Raw genomic sequence first — 19,280 nt, forward strand, 5'->3', positions numbered from 1 at the left:
TTGCGTCACACAGGAAGGAGTGTTCTACTTCGTAGTTCCGGTCTCTTGGAAGGGGGTAAGGAGCCAGGAAGATTTGGTCTGTCTTCTCCCAATCTCAGTGTTAGGCACATCTATTATATTACTACATCCTCACTACCAAGAGAGTTTGGTCATTAAGAGAGAGGGAAGGACGCCTAGGCGGCTCAGTCAGTTGAACATCTGACGTGGGCTCAGGTCAGTATCTACCAGTTAGTGGGTTCGAGCCCCATGTCAGGCTTGGAGCCTGCTTTGGATTCTGTGTCTCCCTCGCTCTCTGCCCCTCCCCAACTCGCGTTTGTTCTCTCTCAAAAATAAATAATCATTAAAAATTTTTTTTAACAAAAAGGAAAAAAAAATCAATTCAAAGTCTAAATTATTTAAACCAACCACAGTAATCCCTTAGGTTCCAGGCCTCTGAACTGTGCTATGTTGGATATTAAAATAAATAATGCAGCAGCTCTCTAAAGTAACTAGAGGCCAGCCTGACTTGAAGCAGTCACCATCAGTGACTCAGGTCCTGATGCAGAAACATAGGTTTCAAAGAGGGGACAACAACTGGCTGTTATCGCCTACTTTTACATTTAGCTTAAATAAATTCATCAACTAGTAGCCTAGTACCTTGTAAGAGTTAAAACAATTTGATATATGCCAGTTACTCTGAGTCATACATCACAAAAATCCAAAAATCGGGAGTTCAGCTGGCTTCTGAGAAGCCCATCATTTTGAGAGAAAGGAAACATGATCTGGGAAAATCCCTGGGGCATGATGTGAATGAAGTTATAGGAGAAAGCCAGGATGCTGGCCTCTCTCTTCCTTCAGCTCAGGCGGACTATGTACTTCCTGTGTGCCCAGCTCTCTAAGTCCTGAGGGTGTGGAGATGAGGTATGGCTGCAGAGTTCAATGAGCTCCCAGCCCGGTGAGAGGACAGTCCAGTGCTTACTGCTATGAAGCAGCCATGCACAGGGCGTGAAGGAAACAGAGGAAGGTTCTGACTCAGACCCAGGAAGAGCCAGGAGGACTTATCTGGGACAATAGCTGAATCTTGAAGTATTAGCCAGGAATATCAGGGGAAGGGGGAATGGCTTACCAAGCAGAGGAGGCACATAATACCTTCAGCCCTACGGAACAATTCACAATTCCCCTGAGCCCAGGGTTCCTGGGAGGATTGTGGAAAGAAGAGGCAGGAATAGGGGGGCGGGGGCAGATCCCAAGCAGTAGGGAGCTACTGAGGTTTTCAAGTGAGGAAGTGAGAAATCAAATCTACACTGCAGATCTAGTGCTCGGAGGGCCTGAGGGAAATGGACTGCCCTGGAGAAGAGCAGCTCCACAAGGAGACTATAAAGATAAAGTAGTAGATTCCAGCAATACTTAGAGGGGGTGTAGAAGTAACGGGCCTGCCCTGCAGCTTTCTGGCTCTCCCACTAAAGATGAGAAAGACACAGGGGAAGGGAGTGGAGATGATGAAGTCAGTTCTGGATAGATGGCCTTGAGATGTTAGAGACCATCCTGTTGAAAATACATGGAAACGAGTACATGGATCAATTCTACACAATGTTCAATGATGAATAACACCAGTTCTGATGGGAAGTGTATATTGCCACCAACTTTGCAGCAGAACTGCAAGAGAAAAAAAAAAAAGCCTGAATCTGACCAAGGATCTAGATTAGATCCAATTATTAGTTTATTGGAAAGACAAAAGAACACATCACAAGACACCACAGGGATGCAATCTGCAAAATTCAAACAGAGAAACAGAGATTATACAAATGACCTAGTTTCCTCCACAAATACACTGCGAAGAAGAAGAAGAAGAAGAAGAAAAGATCCCCAGTCAAACAAACTGTAAATAAGCAGCGCAAAAAGCCTAAGTCGAACAATCTCAACATTAACTGGTTTAATATACTTAATTTTCCCTGTTTAGAAGCGGAAGGCTCCTGGCTCCCTTTTGTTTCAGAATCTCCTTCTCTGTCCTTTTCAAAGGCACGTAAGTCTTTATAACATTAAATAAGCCTCTTGTCAGTCTCCTACCACAGGAATGTTTCCCTCAAGGACTGGAAATTCAGAGGCTAACTTGTGTGGGCACAAGGAGTGGACAGCCTGCCCCAATTTTCAAAACTGCCTCCTCCTTAGGACATGAGAATTTTGTTTTCTCTCTGGTGGTTGTTCAAATTTCTATGATAAAGTTAGGATGAGCTCTGACAAATGTTACTGTCAAGTCCTCTAACCAGAGGACTAATTATTGATCTTGAAAACATGTAATGGGCTGCACCTGTGGGATTTCTTGATCTTTGCACTCTTAGCAGACTGCCTGATTGAATGCTTATCCAATTTTATTTCTCTACTACTTTTATAGAAAGGTTCTCTTGGTTGGGAAAAGATTTTACTATTATTGTATTTCCCCAACACTGAACATTTGATATTCTTTTAGGTGTGATAATGGTATTATGGTTAAATTTTAAAGAATTCTTATATTTGAAGATATCTAATGAAATATTTGCAGATGAACAATAGGTCTGTGATTTGCTTCAAAAGGCATGGAATAGGGTGATTGCCATGTATTGATTGACGCTGGGCAACAGACATGACAAGTGCACTATGTCACCATATCTACTTTTGTTGTGTTTGAACACTTCCATAATAAGAAAGTTAAAAAGAAGATACACACAGATGGCAGCTGGGATACAAGCTTGGCGCTGAGAGCAGAAACAAGTGTTGGAACTAAAACTTTGGAGACATCAGTATACAGGTGACAGAAAAACTACCAACCAAGACATTAAACCAAGAGGATCAAGGGCAGAGAAGCCCCGAGGAACCCCAGCATGTATAGGGTGGGTAGCAGAAGATCTAGGAAAGCAACCTAAAGAGCTAAAACCAGAACAGAATGGTGTCTGTTTTGATAAGGGAAGAGTGGCAGACAGTGTCAAATAAGGTGAATGCTGCAGTGTCTACCACATTAAGAAGCAGGAGGTCCAAGACCTCGGCAAAACCAGTTTCATTGCAATGATGGCTCAGGACGTCATATTATAGCAAGTGGCAGTGTGAAAGGGCAGCAGAGAAGCCAGGATGATGGCTCTGAAGAGAAACGACTGGACAACAACTGGAAGGCTACGTAAAGACCAAGGAGGATGGCAGCATGGGAAGATTTGCAGTTATTTATTGAAGGGATGAGTTAGAAGTTGAGAAACAAGGGGAGGGAAGGGAGAATTGCTAAACAAGAACACTCAAAGGGCAGAAGGGATGGGATCTAGAACCCAGGGAAGTGGGAGGACTTCTTGTTATTGGTCCAAGATCTGTTCTTCGCTTCTTCTGCAGAGACGGAACTTCAGCTGGGAGCAGGACCTCTTAGAAAGGAGACTAAACTCAGCATCTTCCCTTGTGCCTGGGTATGGCCATGTGGCCCTTTGGGTCCAACAGGATAAGCAGAAGCATCCTGCAACTTCTTGGAAACTTCCTTTAAGAGAAAGTACGGGTTCTTCCTTTGCCCACTTCTGTCCATTCTTGCACCCTGCTGCCAGAAATGGAGGCCACACCATCTGGGACCATTAGACAGAGGCCTTGCTGGTAGCACAGCAAGGTAAGAATCTGGGCCTGAACTTCAAACACAGGGTGGCCAAACCAGCTCTGGACTTCTCTCCAGATTCTGTTTACTGGAGAGTGAAATTATTTTTCTTAACCCATTGTCATTTTGTGCTCTTTTCACACGCATCTCCCTAATACTGGGAGGACTGCATCCCTCATGCTCTGAGGGTAAGAATTTTCGGTCGATACAGCTAATTGGGGGACAGGGAGAAAAACTAAGGGAATCGATGCCTTAATTGGAAAGACAAGGCCATGAGGATTATGGGTAAAGACTTGAACTATCCGTCTAGGAAAATTGGAGAGGGAATACACTGGGAACACAGAGGACTTTAAGAAGCAGGAGACACACATTTATGATGGTGCCACGGAGTTTCTTTGGCTGCCACAAGAGCTGAGAAGGCAGCTGACTGTACCGATCCAGGCATCAGGTCATATACAGCAAGAAATGAGATTCTCAACTACTTCTGCTGACTGTAGGACCTTGGGAAAGTTTCTCAAAGTCGTCAGGACAGGCTTTACATTTTTTTGTTTGTTCATTCTCAGCTTTTATTTATAGAGCAAAACAATGTGCTAAAAAGCCAAAAAGAAATTCTTTAAGCACAAGTATTGTTAGGTCCTAAGAGAAGCTACAACCTTGTTCTTAATTCACATTCTAACATTCTAACTGATTTTTAAAATTTTCCTTTAAATTGTGGTAAAATACACATACAAATATCCCATTATGGGGGGCAGGGCACCTGGGTGGCTCAGTCAGGTTAGGCGATCAACTCTTGGTTTTGGCTCGGGTCATGATCTCACAGTTCATGAGTTTGAGCCCCACATCAGGCTTCATGCTGACAAAATGGAGCCTGCTTGGAATTCTCTCTCTCTCTCTCTCTCTCTCTCTCTGCCCCTCCCTCACTAGCTCTCTCTCTCTCTAAAAACTTAAAAAAAGTATTTAAAAATAACAATAAAAAATTTTAGTGTTTTATTTATTTTTGAGACAGAGAGACAGAGAAAATGTGAGCGGGAGAGGGGCAGAGGGAGAGGGAGACACAGAATCTAAAGCAGGCTCCAGGCTGTGAATTGTCAGCACAGAGCCTGATGCAGGACTCAAACCCACGGACCTCTAGATCATGACCTGAGCTGAAGTCTGACCTTAACCAACAGAGCCACCCAGGTGCCCCTAAAAATAACCATTTAAAAAAAATTTTTAAATGCTTATTTGAGAGAGGGGGACAGCACAAGCAGGGGAGGGGCAGAGAGAGAGGGAGACACAGACTCTGAAACAGGCTCCAGGCTCTGAGCTGACAGCTCAGATGCAGGGCTCAAACTTATGAACTGTCAGATCATGACCTGAGCTGAAGTCAGACACTTAACCAACTGAGCCATCCAGGTACCCCTAAGAATAGCATTTTAAGTGGTATTAAGCACATTCACATTTTTATATAACCGTTATGACTACCATCCACTTCCAGAATTCTTTTCATCTCGCAAAACTGAAATTCTGTACTCCTTAAACAGTATTTCTTAATTCTCCCTTACCCCAGTCACTGGCACCACCATTCTGTTTTCTGTCTCTACAAATTTGATTACTCTAGGTACCTCATAAGTGGAATCATGTAGTACTTGTCTTTTTGTGACTAGCTCATTTCACTTATCATGTTCTCAAGTTTCGCCAATGTTACAACATATGTCAGAATTTCCTTCTTTTTAAGGCTAATATTCCGTCATATGCTTGATGATTGTGCATAATGCTATTAACATGGGTGTATAAATAGCTCTTCACGACCCTGCTTTCAATTCTTTGGTGTATATGCCTGAAGTGAAATTGCAGGGTCATATGTTAACTCTATTTTTAATTTTTTGAGGAACCACCATATTGTTTTCGACAGCACCAAAGTTATTTTACATTCCCAACAGTGCACAAGGGTTTCTAATATCTCCACAACCTTACCAATGCTCGTTAGCTTCTGGGTTTTTTTTCATGCTGGCCATCCTAACAGGTATCATTATTTGTTCTTAAAAAATTAACAATGACACTATAGCAAGAATATAGCACAATGTCTAGATTATGATAGATGGATCAAACAGCTTTGAAATGAATGTGTAAGTTAAATTCTTTGCTGTTTTTATAAGATTCATTACACTGATATTTGCCAAATCCCAATGTCTTTAAGAGATTTGCCTTTGTTCAGGTACATCAGGGATGTATGCTTTTGCTACAGCATATGGCTAAGCAAATTACTAATTTCACAACAGCTTCATTACCCTCCAGAAAGAAACCAGTGCCCACTGCCAGCCACTCCCCATTGCCTTCTCCACCCCAGTCCCTGGAACTAGTCTACTTTCAGTCTCTATGGATTTGCCTATTCTGGACAATTCATATAAATGGAATCATGCAGTGTGGTCTTTTGTGTCTGCTTTCTTTCCCTTAGTATTATGCTTTCAAGGTTCATCCATACTGTAGCATGAATTAGCAATTCATTCCTATTTTATGGTTCAATAATATTCCATTGTATAGATATAGATTCTTCTTAAAACAATGCAGATCTCCCATAAAAGTCCAGATTTCTGGCTTTTCTTGAAAAACTGGAGATAAGCACAGAAGGCCCTCCCCTGCCCACATAGTAATCACCAGCTAGAGCTCAGTATTGGCTTTTTTTCTGTGAACATTCCAGACACCTTTCTATCTCTGGGTCTTACTGTTCCATCTGTCTGAAATGCTCCCAGATATGCACATCGTTCCTTCCTTCACCTGCCAAAGGTCTGCTCACAGGACTCCTTCTGAGTGAGGCCTCCCCATCTACATGTGCAATGTTTACTTAGTAGCTCCCATCTCTTGCTTTTCATTTATTCCATAGTACCCATTACCATGTGACGTACCATAGGTTTTACTATGTCAGTTTCCAACCACTCTTTGTTAGAATGAGCTCCAAGATAACAAGGATGTTCTGTTCACTATTATATTCCCAGTATCCAAGCCTTAGCAGTGCTCAAATTTTTTGAATATGGAAGTGAATGACCTTGCTAGTTTTTAGGGACTAAAAGCTGTTCCTGAGACACAAACTTGAGGGGCGGCCTGGGTGGCTCAGTCAAAGCATCCAACTTCAGCTCAGGTCATGATCTCATAGTTCGTGGGTTTGAGCCCCACATCAGGCTTTCTGCTGTCAGCAGGAGCCTGCTTCAGATCCTCTGTCTCCCTCTCTCGCTGCCCCTCCCCCACTCACATGTGCTCTCTCTCAAAAACAAACATTAAAAAAATATTTTTAAAGGAAAAGGAAAAAGAAACCTGAAAATGATGTTTAAGAAGCTTTGATGCATGCTTTATATTACGAGTTTAAGTTCAATGAGTTTTAGCAAATGTGTACAGTCTTCTAACCCTCTTAAGATATATGCTTAAGATCTAAAATATTGAAAATGATTTTTTAAGTCCCAGTAACACATGAAAGTAGGTTTTTACAACAGTCAGGCATGCCTGGAACTTGAAAATATCTTTAAAACTTGAGGCTGTTTTCACAAGTCACATTAAGGAACATAACGGTTCAAAAATCAAAGCACCAACAGAGTTGCTGAAATCCAAAAAGATGAAGATATAGTCCTAAATTAACCAAAGGCCAAAGAAACTGTAACCTAATGAGTTATATTAACTTACAAGAAGATTGTGTCAAGTACTAGGGAAAAAGCAACCAAAAGAACAAGCATTTATTATCAAGAGCCTAGAAAGAGAGAGGGTTTTGAATATTCCAGTCCACGTGGCAATTTTTTCCTCACCGGAGTATGTAAACTCGATCAATCAGGATCTCTAAGTTGCAAGCAACAGAAACCAATTCTGGCTAATTACAGCAGAAAAGCAATTTATCCAATTTGGTGAACTCCCAGAATCTTTAAGAAGGCCAATATCTGGTTTAAAGGCCATATTACCAGGAATAATGGCTCCAAAAGTCATACTGCAGGATGGTCCAGGAAAGATCCCATTGCTGCTGTCGCCTCCACTACTAGGGAACAGAACTGCATGTAGCTGGTGTGGCAGACCCCACTGACACTGGACAGAAGCCCCTGCTAGCACTGCTACCACCCCTGCCCATCACAGAATTTATTCTTTGCTGTCCTTTCTTCTTGAATCTCAAGTGAAAGCGGAGGATGGGTGCTTCTGTTGGTGGAGCCTAGGTCAAGGGCCCACAACTCTAGCAACAATGAAAATAAGGCAGAATGCAGGTGGAGAGAAGGCTGAGGTTGATGAGGGTCAGATTATGAAGCAGCTGTCCTATTGGCTGATGTGTGAAACACAGCGCTAGGGGTTGAAGCACAGATATCAAAATGGAAAACTATTAAATGAGAATGTATTAGAAAAATGTATCTAGTACAAGCCTGAGATTTCACGATTATAGGGTCAGACTACATTTTAAAATTATGAAATGAAAATTTAAAATTTAAATCCATTTTAAAGAAAAACACCAAAATGAAAAATACAGATTAGCAAAGATGGTTTATGAATGACAAGACTGAGAAACATGGCTGCATGTAAAAGCAAGCATGGAAAGATTTTTTAAAAATTTTTAACATTTATTTGTTTTTGAGAGAGAGAGAGACAGAGTGTGAGTGGAGGAGGGACAGAGAGAGAGAGGGGAGACATGGAATCTGAAGCAGGCTCCAGGCTCTGAGCTGTCAGCACAGAGCCAGACACTGGGCTCGAACTCCCAGACTGCGTGATCATGATCTGAGCTGAAGTGGGACACTTAACCTACTGAGCCACCCAGGTGCCCCTGGAAAGCCTTTAAGCAAAGGAGAAATAGTCTTAGCTCGCTCTGGTGGCAGCGAAGAATGTGAACCAAGGAAGGCAAGAATGGGACAAAAGGTACCACGGGAAAGATAGTCAGGTGTCAGAAGGACACAAGTACAGCAGTACCATTATGCTGAAGGACTCTAATCATTTAGGAGGGGGAAAAAAAGACCTTGTGATCAACAGACGTAAGGCACAAAAGGGAAGAAGCAAAGGACTGTGATGGTCTTAGAGTTGGACTTGAGTAATTGGATAATGAGTGATAGCGTGAAACAGACAGTGGGAAGACAGAAGTGGATTTGAGGGAAAAGATAATGGATATTGTTTTGAACAAGTTGAGTTTGAGACATCTGTGAAAGCAGGGGGAGGCTCCTTAGAACAAAGTTGGAGGAACACTGGGGTCAATATTTGAGGGTTGGGAAGGAGAGGAGAATCCCACAGAGTCATCCAGGAAGGACTAGTGGATGGAAAAAAAGAGACTCAAAAGGGAGAGGTGTCTTCACTAACAGAGTATTTCCAGAATAATGTGGTCAGTTGTACAATATAAAGATCCAGCAAAATAAAGGCTGACAAATCCGTGGGCTTGCTCAAGGTAGTTTCAGTGAAACAGCAGGGTGGAAGCCAGGCTGAGGGATCAGTATTATACAACTAAACTTAGGAATGCCGATTTTCTCTACCAACCACTGAAAGCAAATACACACCCCTGAAGTCACACACCAATCTGTACCAAATGAACAGCTCTCATACCTCAGATCTTCACGTTAAGCAGCTACCTCAGGCCCTCAGTTCTTTCTAATGCAGACCAGGTTCTTGGGTCTCAACCAGAGATTCCTGTTCTCTCTGATGGAGCACCCACTGGAACAGGAAGAACAAAGGTCTCTAGCCTAGTTGAGGGTAATCAGAGTAGCTCCCACATGGCTTCCTGAGTGAACTCCAGGACTCTTGGCCTGGTCACAGTGGCAGTTAATTTAGATAGTTGTTTCAGTGGCTGGAACGGCTTTTCAGTACCACAGCTGAGTCAGGTTACCTAATTACAATGATAAAAGCCGAAAACTGTTCATCTCAGTCTACAGCCAACTTTCCCCACAGAACATTCACTTAACCACTGAAGAAAAAAAGGGGCAAATTACCATGGCTGTCAGAGCGAACCAGAATCAGTAGCAGAGACACTGCATCTGAGCCTTGCCACAGCAACTGCCTCTTCATCTCTCTCAGGCTCTCCTTAGGTACTAAAAGAAGTGGTTACTGGTCAGAGGAACAAACCATTGTGTGTCCTTACTAAACCCAGGAACAGGGAAAACCAAACGCAGACACTAAGTCAAATACATTCAAGAAAACAGGAAGTTTGACCAATGCTATGGTAACACCAGCAGCCTGTGACAGCAGATTTGAAAGCAAGGAACAAAGGGATTTGTGAAAGTTACCTTTCCATGGGTCTTCTGTCCCTTGAAACTTGACCCATGCTACTTATTTGTAAGTACTCTACTACTTTAGTACGGTTTCACAATATAGCAATTGAAACTTCTTGTGGTACTTCTCTCCAACATATTTTTGGAGATTGGCCAAAACCACATGCTGGAAATCTGCTGAGTGCCACAATCTTATTAATATGCAAGGAGATTCTATTTTGGGCTGCTGTTGATACTGGCCTTCCAGTGTCTGCTTCAGGGTAAGGATATAAATTGTAAAACAGAAAATATCTGAAAAAATTAAAGGGAAGACCAAATAAACTGAAGCTTCACCATCACTGTAGGTTGAGAGTTTACAGAAGAGTTATTTGAGGGAGTAGTATTTGAGGGAGAATGGCTTTTTCCAGGTTGGAGTGGGAAAATTCCATGAGCTAGGACAGGAAAGGTCTACAAAGCATGAGTAAGGGAGGCTGCTATAAATGTGCCCTTCCCCCCTCAAGCAGCAGCCTCAGCTGAATATTATAAATGTGTCCTGTGTCTGAGGCTGAAATTGATTTCCTCAGTCTCTTAAGGTTGAATTGAGCACTGAGCAGGCAATTCAAGCAAGGCCAGGCCCAGTTCATCAGATGGGCTGCAGAGGTTTATCCAGTATTAAAAACTAGTGATCACCAGAGATTGTCATCTCCAGTGTAAAACGATGCCTTTAAAAAGGGTTTTGGGGCACCTGGGTGGCTCAGTTGTTTGAGCGTCTGACTCTTGATTTCGGCTCAGGTCACACTGCCAGGGTCCTGGGATAGAACCACACACCCATCGGGCTCTGTGCTGAGAGCATGGAGCCTGCTCAGGATTCTCTCTCAAAATAAATAAACTTAAAAAACTTTTAAAAAGGCATTTAAAGGGACAATATCCTCATTTATAAGCAGGAATAGAAACTTCTTCCCTTTAGTTTAGGTAACTTATGACATTAAAACTAAATCTTATCTTTAATCTTTGATGATGAACCTGGAGAGCTATTAAAATGATTGAGAAAGAGGGGCACCTGAGTGGCTCAGTAGCTTGAGCATCTAACTCGTGGTTTCAGCTCAGGTCACAATCTCACAGTTCATGAGTCAAGCCCCACATCAGGCTCTGTGCTGACAGCATGGAGGCTGCTTGGGATTCTCTCTCCCTGCCCCTTTCTGGCAGGTGCATATACATACTCGCTCACGCTTTCTCTCATCCTCTCAAAATAAATAGACTTTAAAAAACTGATTTAAAAAGAGAGCCTATTAAAGAAGGAACTGTAATTATTTAACAGAGAAGAGTTTTGAATATTCAACCAAAGACACCACATCTAAGTGTAGCCAGAGGTATATGAAGTACAGCTCAACTCAAGGTGATTTTGGTGACTTCATTATTCCTGTCTTAGAAGGAGACAATCCACCCTAATGGACTCAATAATCAGCAGAGGAGGTTTCAAAGCAAAAGCAGGGAAGGGATCTGTAGCTCACTGAGATTCCACATGATGATCTTCAGGACCTACAGCTCCCTGGTGCCATGCATTTTACACTTACAGCTTCAGAAAAGATCTGTGAATGGTCCTAATGTGAATGGAGGAAACGGCCTTAAAAAGCAGCTACAAACGTTCAGGTGAAATAGAAGGAAGAAACTTTCTACCATTCAAGTTGGAATTTGGTGCCTTCTAACCAAAAGAAGTGTTCTCTATTACTATATAAATGTCATTTACCTTCGGGCCAGGTTCAGTAAGTTTAGAGTAGTATCCTATTTACACAACTGCAATTTTACTGCGGATTATCTGGGCGCTTGCGAAAGTGCACATGTCTGGGTCCCACCACAGAGCCAATAAACCACACTATTCCACGGAGGAGCCCAGGACCCTGTAGTTTTAAACAAGTAACCCAAGTGATTTTCATAATCAGGGAAGTTTGAGAAACACTGCTCTAAGGCTCTGCTTACAGTAACATAAAGCTCTTCATCCTGGGGAGGAAACTGATGACACTGGAGAGAGGAAACTGACTAGACTGATGAATCAGAAGCGTCTCATGACAGAGTTAAGAGGGCTAGAATTTGAGGGGGAAAGGCTGAGCGCTTAGAGCTGGACCTAGCATTCTTAGCACTGGTTTGCAGTCACTAAGCTTGTCCCAGGCCCGGCCTCACTCCACCTCCTTGCCTTCCACACACAGTTACTCTCTTCATTATAACAAGACTTGGCCTGAAGACTCTCAGATAGATTCTGAACTGCAGACAGAATTCGAGGGAGGATGAGAGATGCTTCCCAAGTACACAGTGGATACTGGGCAGTCCCTGGGCCAGAAGAGGAGACTCTGAGCTGGTCTGTGACCAGCCATCACAGACATCTAAAATCCAGCTACTTACCTAAACTGGAGAGTCTCTTCATCAAGCCAGCTTCTCTTATGGCAGCGGGACCATGTTCCACTCCTTTTCTTTTCTGTCACACAAATTACACACTTAGATGTGAGGTTAGAGGGTTGGAAATAATACCACTTTATTTCAGAAAAATACAGAAATTTGCTAATTCTATACTTAGTTCCCAACAGATCCCTCTGAAAACCTGAGAGCATTAGCCCTTCCTTTTATTTTCACCTGAGAACTGCTCATTTCAAACACTTGCAGGAAAAGAGGGAAAGAGAACCATTACTGGAATCCAATCAACCTTCCAAGACCCTCGCTGTGGTCAGAACAAGCAGAGGCCCAGACAGGGGCAGGGGCTGAGCCAGGTCAGGATGCGGTGGTTGGGGGTGTGTGAATGTGGCTGGCCAAGGCCTAAGCCCGGGCTTCTCGAGCTGTGAGCTCTCCACGACTGCAGGTTTCTTTCATTGAACAAAACAGACCNGAATAGACCCTGAAGCCTTAAATCCTCAGTCGCTCTCTTCAACCTCTTCTCCCTCGATTTTCCACCGGGCATTCTGGCCGGTTTCTCCCCCTCCATGTCCCTCCTCCCCTTTCCCCCAACACCCCAAGCGGGTCCACCACTTTCTCAGTCCACCAGGAGAGGCCGCAGAAACCCGCCAGCCCGCGGCCCCCCGCCCGCAGCGCAAACAGGATGCCCTCCATCTCCTTCCTCATCTTCTACCAGTGAAAACCCCACGTGCTCTCCCGGTGCCCAATAGCGAGAACCCACCACTTCGTGCCCCTCCGTTTCTCCCCATCTTCTCTTCGCCTCCCCGTCCCTCACCCCACCCTCGCTTTCTCCAGGTTCTGCCCCACGGTGCCAGGTCCCGGTTCTCACCTGTCCCTGTGAGAACGGGGCTCCGATCACAGCCACCGAGTGTACGGACTTCTTCAGGACGGAATGCACTCGCGTCCGGAGGAGACGCGAGAGGCTGCTTCTCAGGGACATGACCAGCAGCTCGCAAGGCAGTTGACCTAGAAGCTACTCGGTGAGGCTCGCCGCCTTAAGTGAGCGCAGCTGCCGGGCGCCGGGCTTACCTATCCCGNCCCCGCAGACCCCGCCCACTGCTCCTCAGGGCCTAGACACGCCTTAGCTGACGTCACCCCGTCCTGGCGGGACTCTCCGGCCAGGGACGAGCCTCTACGGCTGACGCCACAAGGCTGTTGTCTGACCAATAAGAGCGCGGTCACGGGCAGGTGTGTCCCTTGGCGGGAAGCGGCCAGCATCCTCGAAGTTAGCGAACTTGGCCGAACACGGGAACCAACTCGAAAGTTCGCAGATCGCGACTCTTTTCACACAAATGCGTGCCCCGTAGATGCCAACTCTAGGGAAGGGCTGCCTGGTCTGGGTCTGGCTGGACTGGTCTGATCCCACTTGAGTGCTCTGCCAAAACGAAGCTCCCATCCATCTCCTCTGTCCCATCTCAACTCTGTGTCCAAAAAACACTCTTCCCCATCTTTGGGCGTTGAAGTTTCGGAAGTCAAATACAGATTAGAGCTCTCTCTGGATCAGGCATGTTAATAAAAACTCACTATCCTAGGTTTTTTGGATGGGGAGGTTAGGATAATGCAGAACAATTACCTTCCAGGTGTTTTCAATTCTTTACCCGAATAACGGGAGCACTAGTTATTAAAAACTAAACATACCTGGACTATTTTTTTGTTTGTTTGTTTTTAATGTTTTATTTATTTCTAGGAGAGAGAGAGAGAGACAGCGTGAGCAGGGGAGGGTCAGAGTGAGAGGGAGTCACAGACTGAAACAGGCTCCAGGCTCCGAGCTGGCAGTCAGCACAGAGCCCGACGCGGGGCTCGAACCCACGAACCACGAGATCATGACCTAAGCGAAAGTCGGACGCTTAACCGACTGAGCCACCCAGGCGCCCCTGTTTGTGTTTTTTTTTTTTTTTTAACCATGGTTAACATTCTGTATATTTCTTTGTAGAGAGGTATTTTTTTTTTTTACAAATAGTTTATTGTCAAGGTGGTTTCCATATAACACCCAGTGCTCATCCCCACAAGTGCCCTACTCCATGCCCATCTCCCCCCTCCCCCCCCACATCCATCAGTCCTCAGTTTGTTCTCAGCATTCAAGAGTTTCTCATGGTTTGCCTTATCTGGACTATTTCTAAATTTGGGGGAGGTTAAAGACCTGAAAGTAACTACTCAGAGTTTTAATAATAATATTTTAATAATAACCAACTAAAGTTCCAGGAACATTTGGCCTTCTAAAAATTCCATAAATAAGGGACTATTTTAAAGACGAGAAAACATCAGATAACTTTTCCAAAGTCACATAGCTTGACAGTGCCAGAGCTGTGTAACTCCAGATTCCAAGTTCTTAGGGCTTGCAGAAGTTTGCACGTTAGTCCTACCAAAATACATTCTTACACAAACAACAGAAAATTATCTCACCTGATACCAACTTACATGCTACTTTCCAAAATAGTTAAGAAGTCTCCATGGCAACATCATAGCTCCAAGGAGCTTTAGTATTATAAGGCAGTTTATTTTTAGGGGATACGTCTTATACCTGTCTCCCCCTGCTGGTTTAACAAAGACACGTCTGAAGCTTTAGCAAAATAAGTAAGATCATGCTCTAGGGGAGTGAACAGTAGATTATATTACTATTATCCTTTAAAATTCTAATTATTACTTCTATATATGTCTGAAATATAACTCATTTTTAAAACCCTAAAAAATAACTGGTCTTTTATTTTTAAAATATGCATTTATTTTTAAAGTAAGTAATTAAAGGTAATATCCTAAAGTGATAAAAGTCATAGAAGAATGAGTTAAGTTTTAGAAATTTACTTTATTTTTTTATGTTTACTTTTGAGACAGAGAGAGAGGCAGAGCGTGAGTGGCGGAGGGGCAGAGAGGGAAACCAGAAGCCAAAGCAGGCTCCAGGCTCCAAACTGTCAGAACAGAGCCTGACGTGGGGCTTATACTCACAGCCCACAAGATCATGACCTGAGCTGAAGTCGCATGCTTAACAAACTGGGCCACCCAGGTACCCCTAGAAATTTACTTTAAAACTTGTACTCTGTTATACCATAGGTCTAGGACCCTTCTTCTTTGGACCCAAAACAAGTTGTTCTGTCTTTCTTCTTCCTTTGAGAACGTAGATACTCTGCCTCTTTAATTCAGTGGCTGCCAACACACACTCTATCCTTGATAAGTTGCTGGCAGAGTGTGTGGGGGGAGTGGGGCAGGGGGCAGGGTGGTGGGTAGGGAAGACCTGAGTATGGTGTCTGCTGGTTTCCATGGCGTATATACTCCCAAACTACCACTGTGATGTCACTGGTGATGGAGATAGGAAAAGGTGCTCATCGTATAGTATTTCCACCAGACAAATATGACCAACATAAATAATCTCAAGAGCACAAATAATGGCAAGTTATCATAAAATAATTAGGCAAAGACAAGTTTTGAATGTATACTATCTTTGTTTTTAATATATAATTTACTTGTAAGTTTATATAACTTGACTTTTAATAATAGTGTTTAACAACTGGCTCAAACATTCTTGAAAATTTAGCAATAGGATCTTGCAGGTGGCCAGTAGTCTCCAGCATACCATTGTTTACTGAAAATCCAAGGAAACTCAGAAAAGACTAAACAAAATTCTCGAAGGCAGGGACCATAACTCTCTCTGCTCATTGTTTCAGCCCTTTCTGCATACAGTGCTTGGCACATAGCAAGAGTTTGACAAATAATAAACCTTCCAGATTCTTATGAAATCCGTACTCATGAATCTTGGTCTATGGCTCTGATATGGAATGGAATGGAAGTCCCCAGGGTCGTCTGGGTGGCTAAATCCTTAAGAATCTGACTTCAGCTCAGGTCATGATCTCACAGTTCGTGAGCTTTGAGTCCCACATCAGGTGAACTCAAGCCTTGCTTCTGGTAAAAATTAGACCCAGGTGAGCCCTGTTTCTCTCTCTCTCTCCCCGCCCCCCTTGAGGGATTCTTTCTGCCCCTCACTCACTTGCACCTCTCTCTCTCTCTCAAAAAAAAACTAGGGGCTCCTGGGTAGCTCAGCGTCTGACTCTTGACTTGGGCTTAGGTTATGCTTAGGTTCTTGCTTTGCTCTTCTATCTGGGGGCTGGGAGAAGTAACATAATAACCCTAAGATACAGTTAAGATAACAAAGCAGAGGCTACATTTTATAGGGGGTAACATATAAGTCTGCTTACCACCCAGTGGGGATTCCTAGGTTCAGTAGAAAGGCTGAGAGGATAGAGAGAAATAAAGGAAGGGCCATAACTATAAGGGACTGGTTTGTTTGTTTTTAATGTTTATTTATTTTTGAGAGAGAGACAGAGACAGAGTGTGAGCAGGGGAGGGGCAGAGAGAGAGGGAGACACAGAACCCGAAACAGGCTCCAGGCTCCGAGTTAGCTGTCAGCACAGAGCCCGATGCGGGGCTCAAACCCATGAACCGTGAGATCATGACCCAAGCCGAAGTCTGACGCTCAACCGACTGAGCCACCCACCCCTATAAGGGACTGGTTAAATTGCCTGCCCAAACCACAGCCTGGTGTGGAGACAGCCACCTGAGCCCCTTACGTACTACACACACACACACACACACACACACACACCCTGCCCCCCTCTCTCCCGACAGAGAGGTTTTCAGTATGAGCCTTGATCAGTGACAGGACATGAAAGCACAACTATGGCTACCATCAAGGTATAAACGAAACTTAGTGTGAAATCTGTTTTGGCACCAGTGGAGGCCGAGGCTACAAAGGACACCTGAACACTTTGTTCTTTCTTCAGGTTCCAAACTGAAAACAATTCTTAAGCCCTCTACCTGACTATTCTACTGTTTGGGACATTTTGTAACCAAACCACCTGAGTTCTCTCCTTGGTGAGTTACAGCGACTATAGTAGGTGGAGTTGTCACACAAAGGAAACTTTATTTGCAGCAAATAAGGAGATCATGGGGAATAACTTTCAAGGCCAGGACCCCTGAGTGGGGTTGAATGGGTTTCTTTTTTTTTTTAATTTTTATGTTTATTTTTGACAGAGACGGAGCTTGAGCAGAGGAGGGGCAAAGAGAGGGAGACACAGAATCCAAAGCAGGCTCCAGGCTCTGAGCTGTCAGCACAGAGCCCGATGTGGGGCTCAAGCCCATGAACCTGGAGATCATGACCTGAGCCGAAGTTGGACGCTTAACCAACGGAGCCAACCAGGTGCCCCTGAATGGGGTTCTTTTATTTAGGGTTAGGATGAATGTTCAGAAAGTGGGGGTTTGTCATTGTGTGTAAGGTGGGTACAAGGTTGCACAGGCATATTTAGAAGACTTGCCGATACTTGTATCCTGTGCATCCTGTGTTATGTTAATGAAGCTTGTGCTTCCCCCTTGGGCGGAGATGTTAACAGTATAATGAAGTAGAGGTAACTGTCAGACACTCCATGGTCCATCACTGTCTCCCACTGGTCTAGGCTAGGGAGCTCTTTGTATTGTATGCTTTTAAAAGATAAGGTTAACATTCCTGTGAAGAAGGGGGAGGGGGTTGTCTTCCCAGTGAAAATTTTAACCTCATTTACCCTATGGGGCACAGTTTCCCTTTCTTCCTCTCCCTTCCTCCTTTCCTTCACTTGATTTTTTCTTATCCTTGAGGTTTCAGTGCAAAGTCCCTTCTCTGAAGAAGCCTTTCTAGACCTCTTTGGTTGAATTAGACATAATGATATTTGCTAAGGCTGCTGAATGATTATTATATGCTTTATATGTGTTACTATATGCTTTACAAGTGTTATTTAATTCTCCTCACAAGGCAATGACATAGACACTATTATTATCTCCATTTAAGATATGGTAACCGAAGGTCCATGCGTGGCTCAGGTCATGATCTCAGGGTTCACGGGATGGAGCCCCATGTGGGGATCGTTGCTGTCAGTGCAGAGCCCACTTCAGGTCTCTGTCCCTCTCTCTCTGCCCCTCCCTGCTCTCTCTCTCTCAAAAATAAACGTTAATTTTTGAAAAAAAAATATTTTTTAATGTTTAGGTTTTTTAGTTTTGAGAGAGACAGAGAGAGAGAGAGAGCAAGCGAGCAGGGGAGGAGCAGAGAGAGGAAGACACAGAATCTGAAGCAGGCTCCAGGCTCCAAGCTGTCAGCACAGAGCCCAACGTGGGGCTCGAACGCACAGACTGCGAGATCATGACCTGAGCAAAACTCTGACTCTCAACTGACTGTGCCACCCAGGTGCCCCCAAAACAAATAAACATTTAAATAAATAAATAAATGACTGTCTCTTTCTCCTTGAAAGCAGCCCCTGTGAGAGCAGGAATGGTGTCTTACTGTCATTTAACACGTGCCTAACACAAGAGGTGTTCAATAATTTTTTATTTATTTTTTTTTTTAAAGATTTTTATTTATTTCTAGGAGAGAGAGAGAGACAGCGTGAGCAGGGGAGGGTCAGAGAGAGAGGGAGTCACAGACTGAAACAGGCTCCAGGCTCTGAGCTGGCTGTCAGCACAGAGCCCGACGCGGGGCTCGAACCCACTAACCGCGAGATCATGACCTAAGCGAAAGTCGGACGCTTAACCGACTAAGCCACCCAGGCGCCCCCAATAATTTTTTATTGAATGACTGGATATTAAATGGCAAATGAAAGTAGTTTTTAAAAGAAGTCTTATCTCTTTATGCTCTGAAAGTTCCGAGGATGGAATTCCCACTCTTATATCGGAACACAAGATTTCATGGAGTTAGCATTCTCCCAGAAAAGGGAGAGGTGTTAAGCCTGGACGAGGAAAAAAATTATGGTACTGGAGTAATAGGTCTGAAGGGATTAATAGCCTACCAAAGTAGTATGAAAATTACTTGAAACAGAAAATATCTGATCAGCAGCTAAAGAAATAAATAATAAAGCAAGAAACTTAAGGAGAACCTCTCAAAATACAGCTGCCATGGCTCCCTATGTCTTACCCCACTGAGGGAGTTTCCTGATTGGGAAAGACTGAGCATCATAAAAACTGAATTCAGCTGCTCATTAACTTCAAAAAGCCCAACAGAATTTTTCACACTTTTAAGTATGAAGCCCTACTCCCCCCCTTTTTAGGTGTTGGTCATAGCTTTATCTCTGGCTATCTAG

The 19,280-nt window shown here is 43.8% G+C and overlaps 1 protein-coding gene across 1 annotated transcript in view; it reads right to left on the reverse strand.

The window, feature by feature from the left end:
* The window catches only part of ARG2 (arginase 2), a 28,945-nt gene extending 15,725 nt beyond the window's left edge, over positions 1-13,220 (reverse strand). Inside the window, exons 1-2 of the mRNA XM_077767119.1 lie at positions 13,019-13,220; positions 12,145-12,217 (exon numbers count right to left, since the gene is read on the reverse strand). Coding sequence (XP_077623245.1) covers positions 12,145-12,217; positions 13,019-13,129 — 184 coding nt within the window. The 5' untranslated portion in view covers positions 13,130-13,220. The remainder of the gene's footprint in view (positions 1-12,144; positions 12,218-13,018) is intronic.
* Between the last annotated feature and the right edge of the window lie 6,060 nt (positions 13,221-19,280).

Source organism: Crocuta crocuta, unplaced genomic scaffold (assembly GCF_008692635.1).
Source record: "Crocuta crocuta isolate KB4526 unplaced genomic scaffold, BGI_CrCroc_1.0 scaffold55, whole genome shotgun sequence".
Classification (NCBI taxonomy): Eukaryota; Metazoa; Chordata; class Mammalia; order Carnivora; family Hyaenidae; genus Crocuta; species Crocuta crocuta.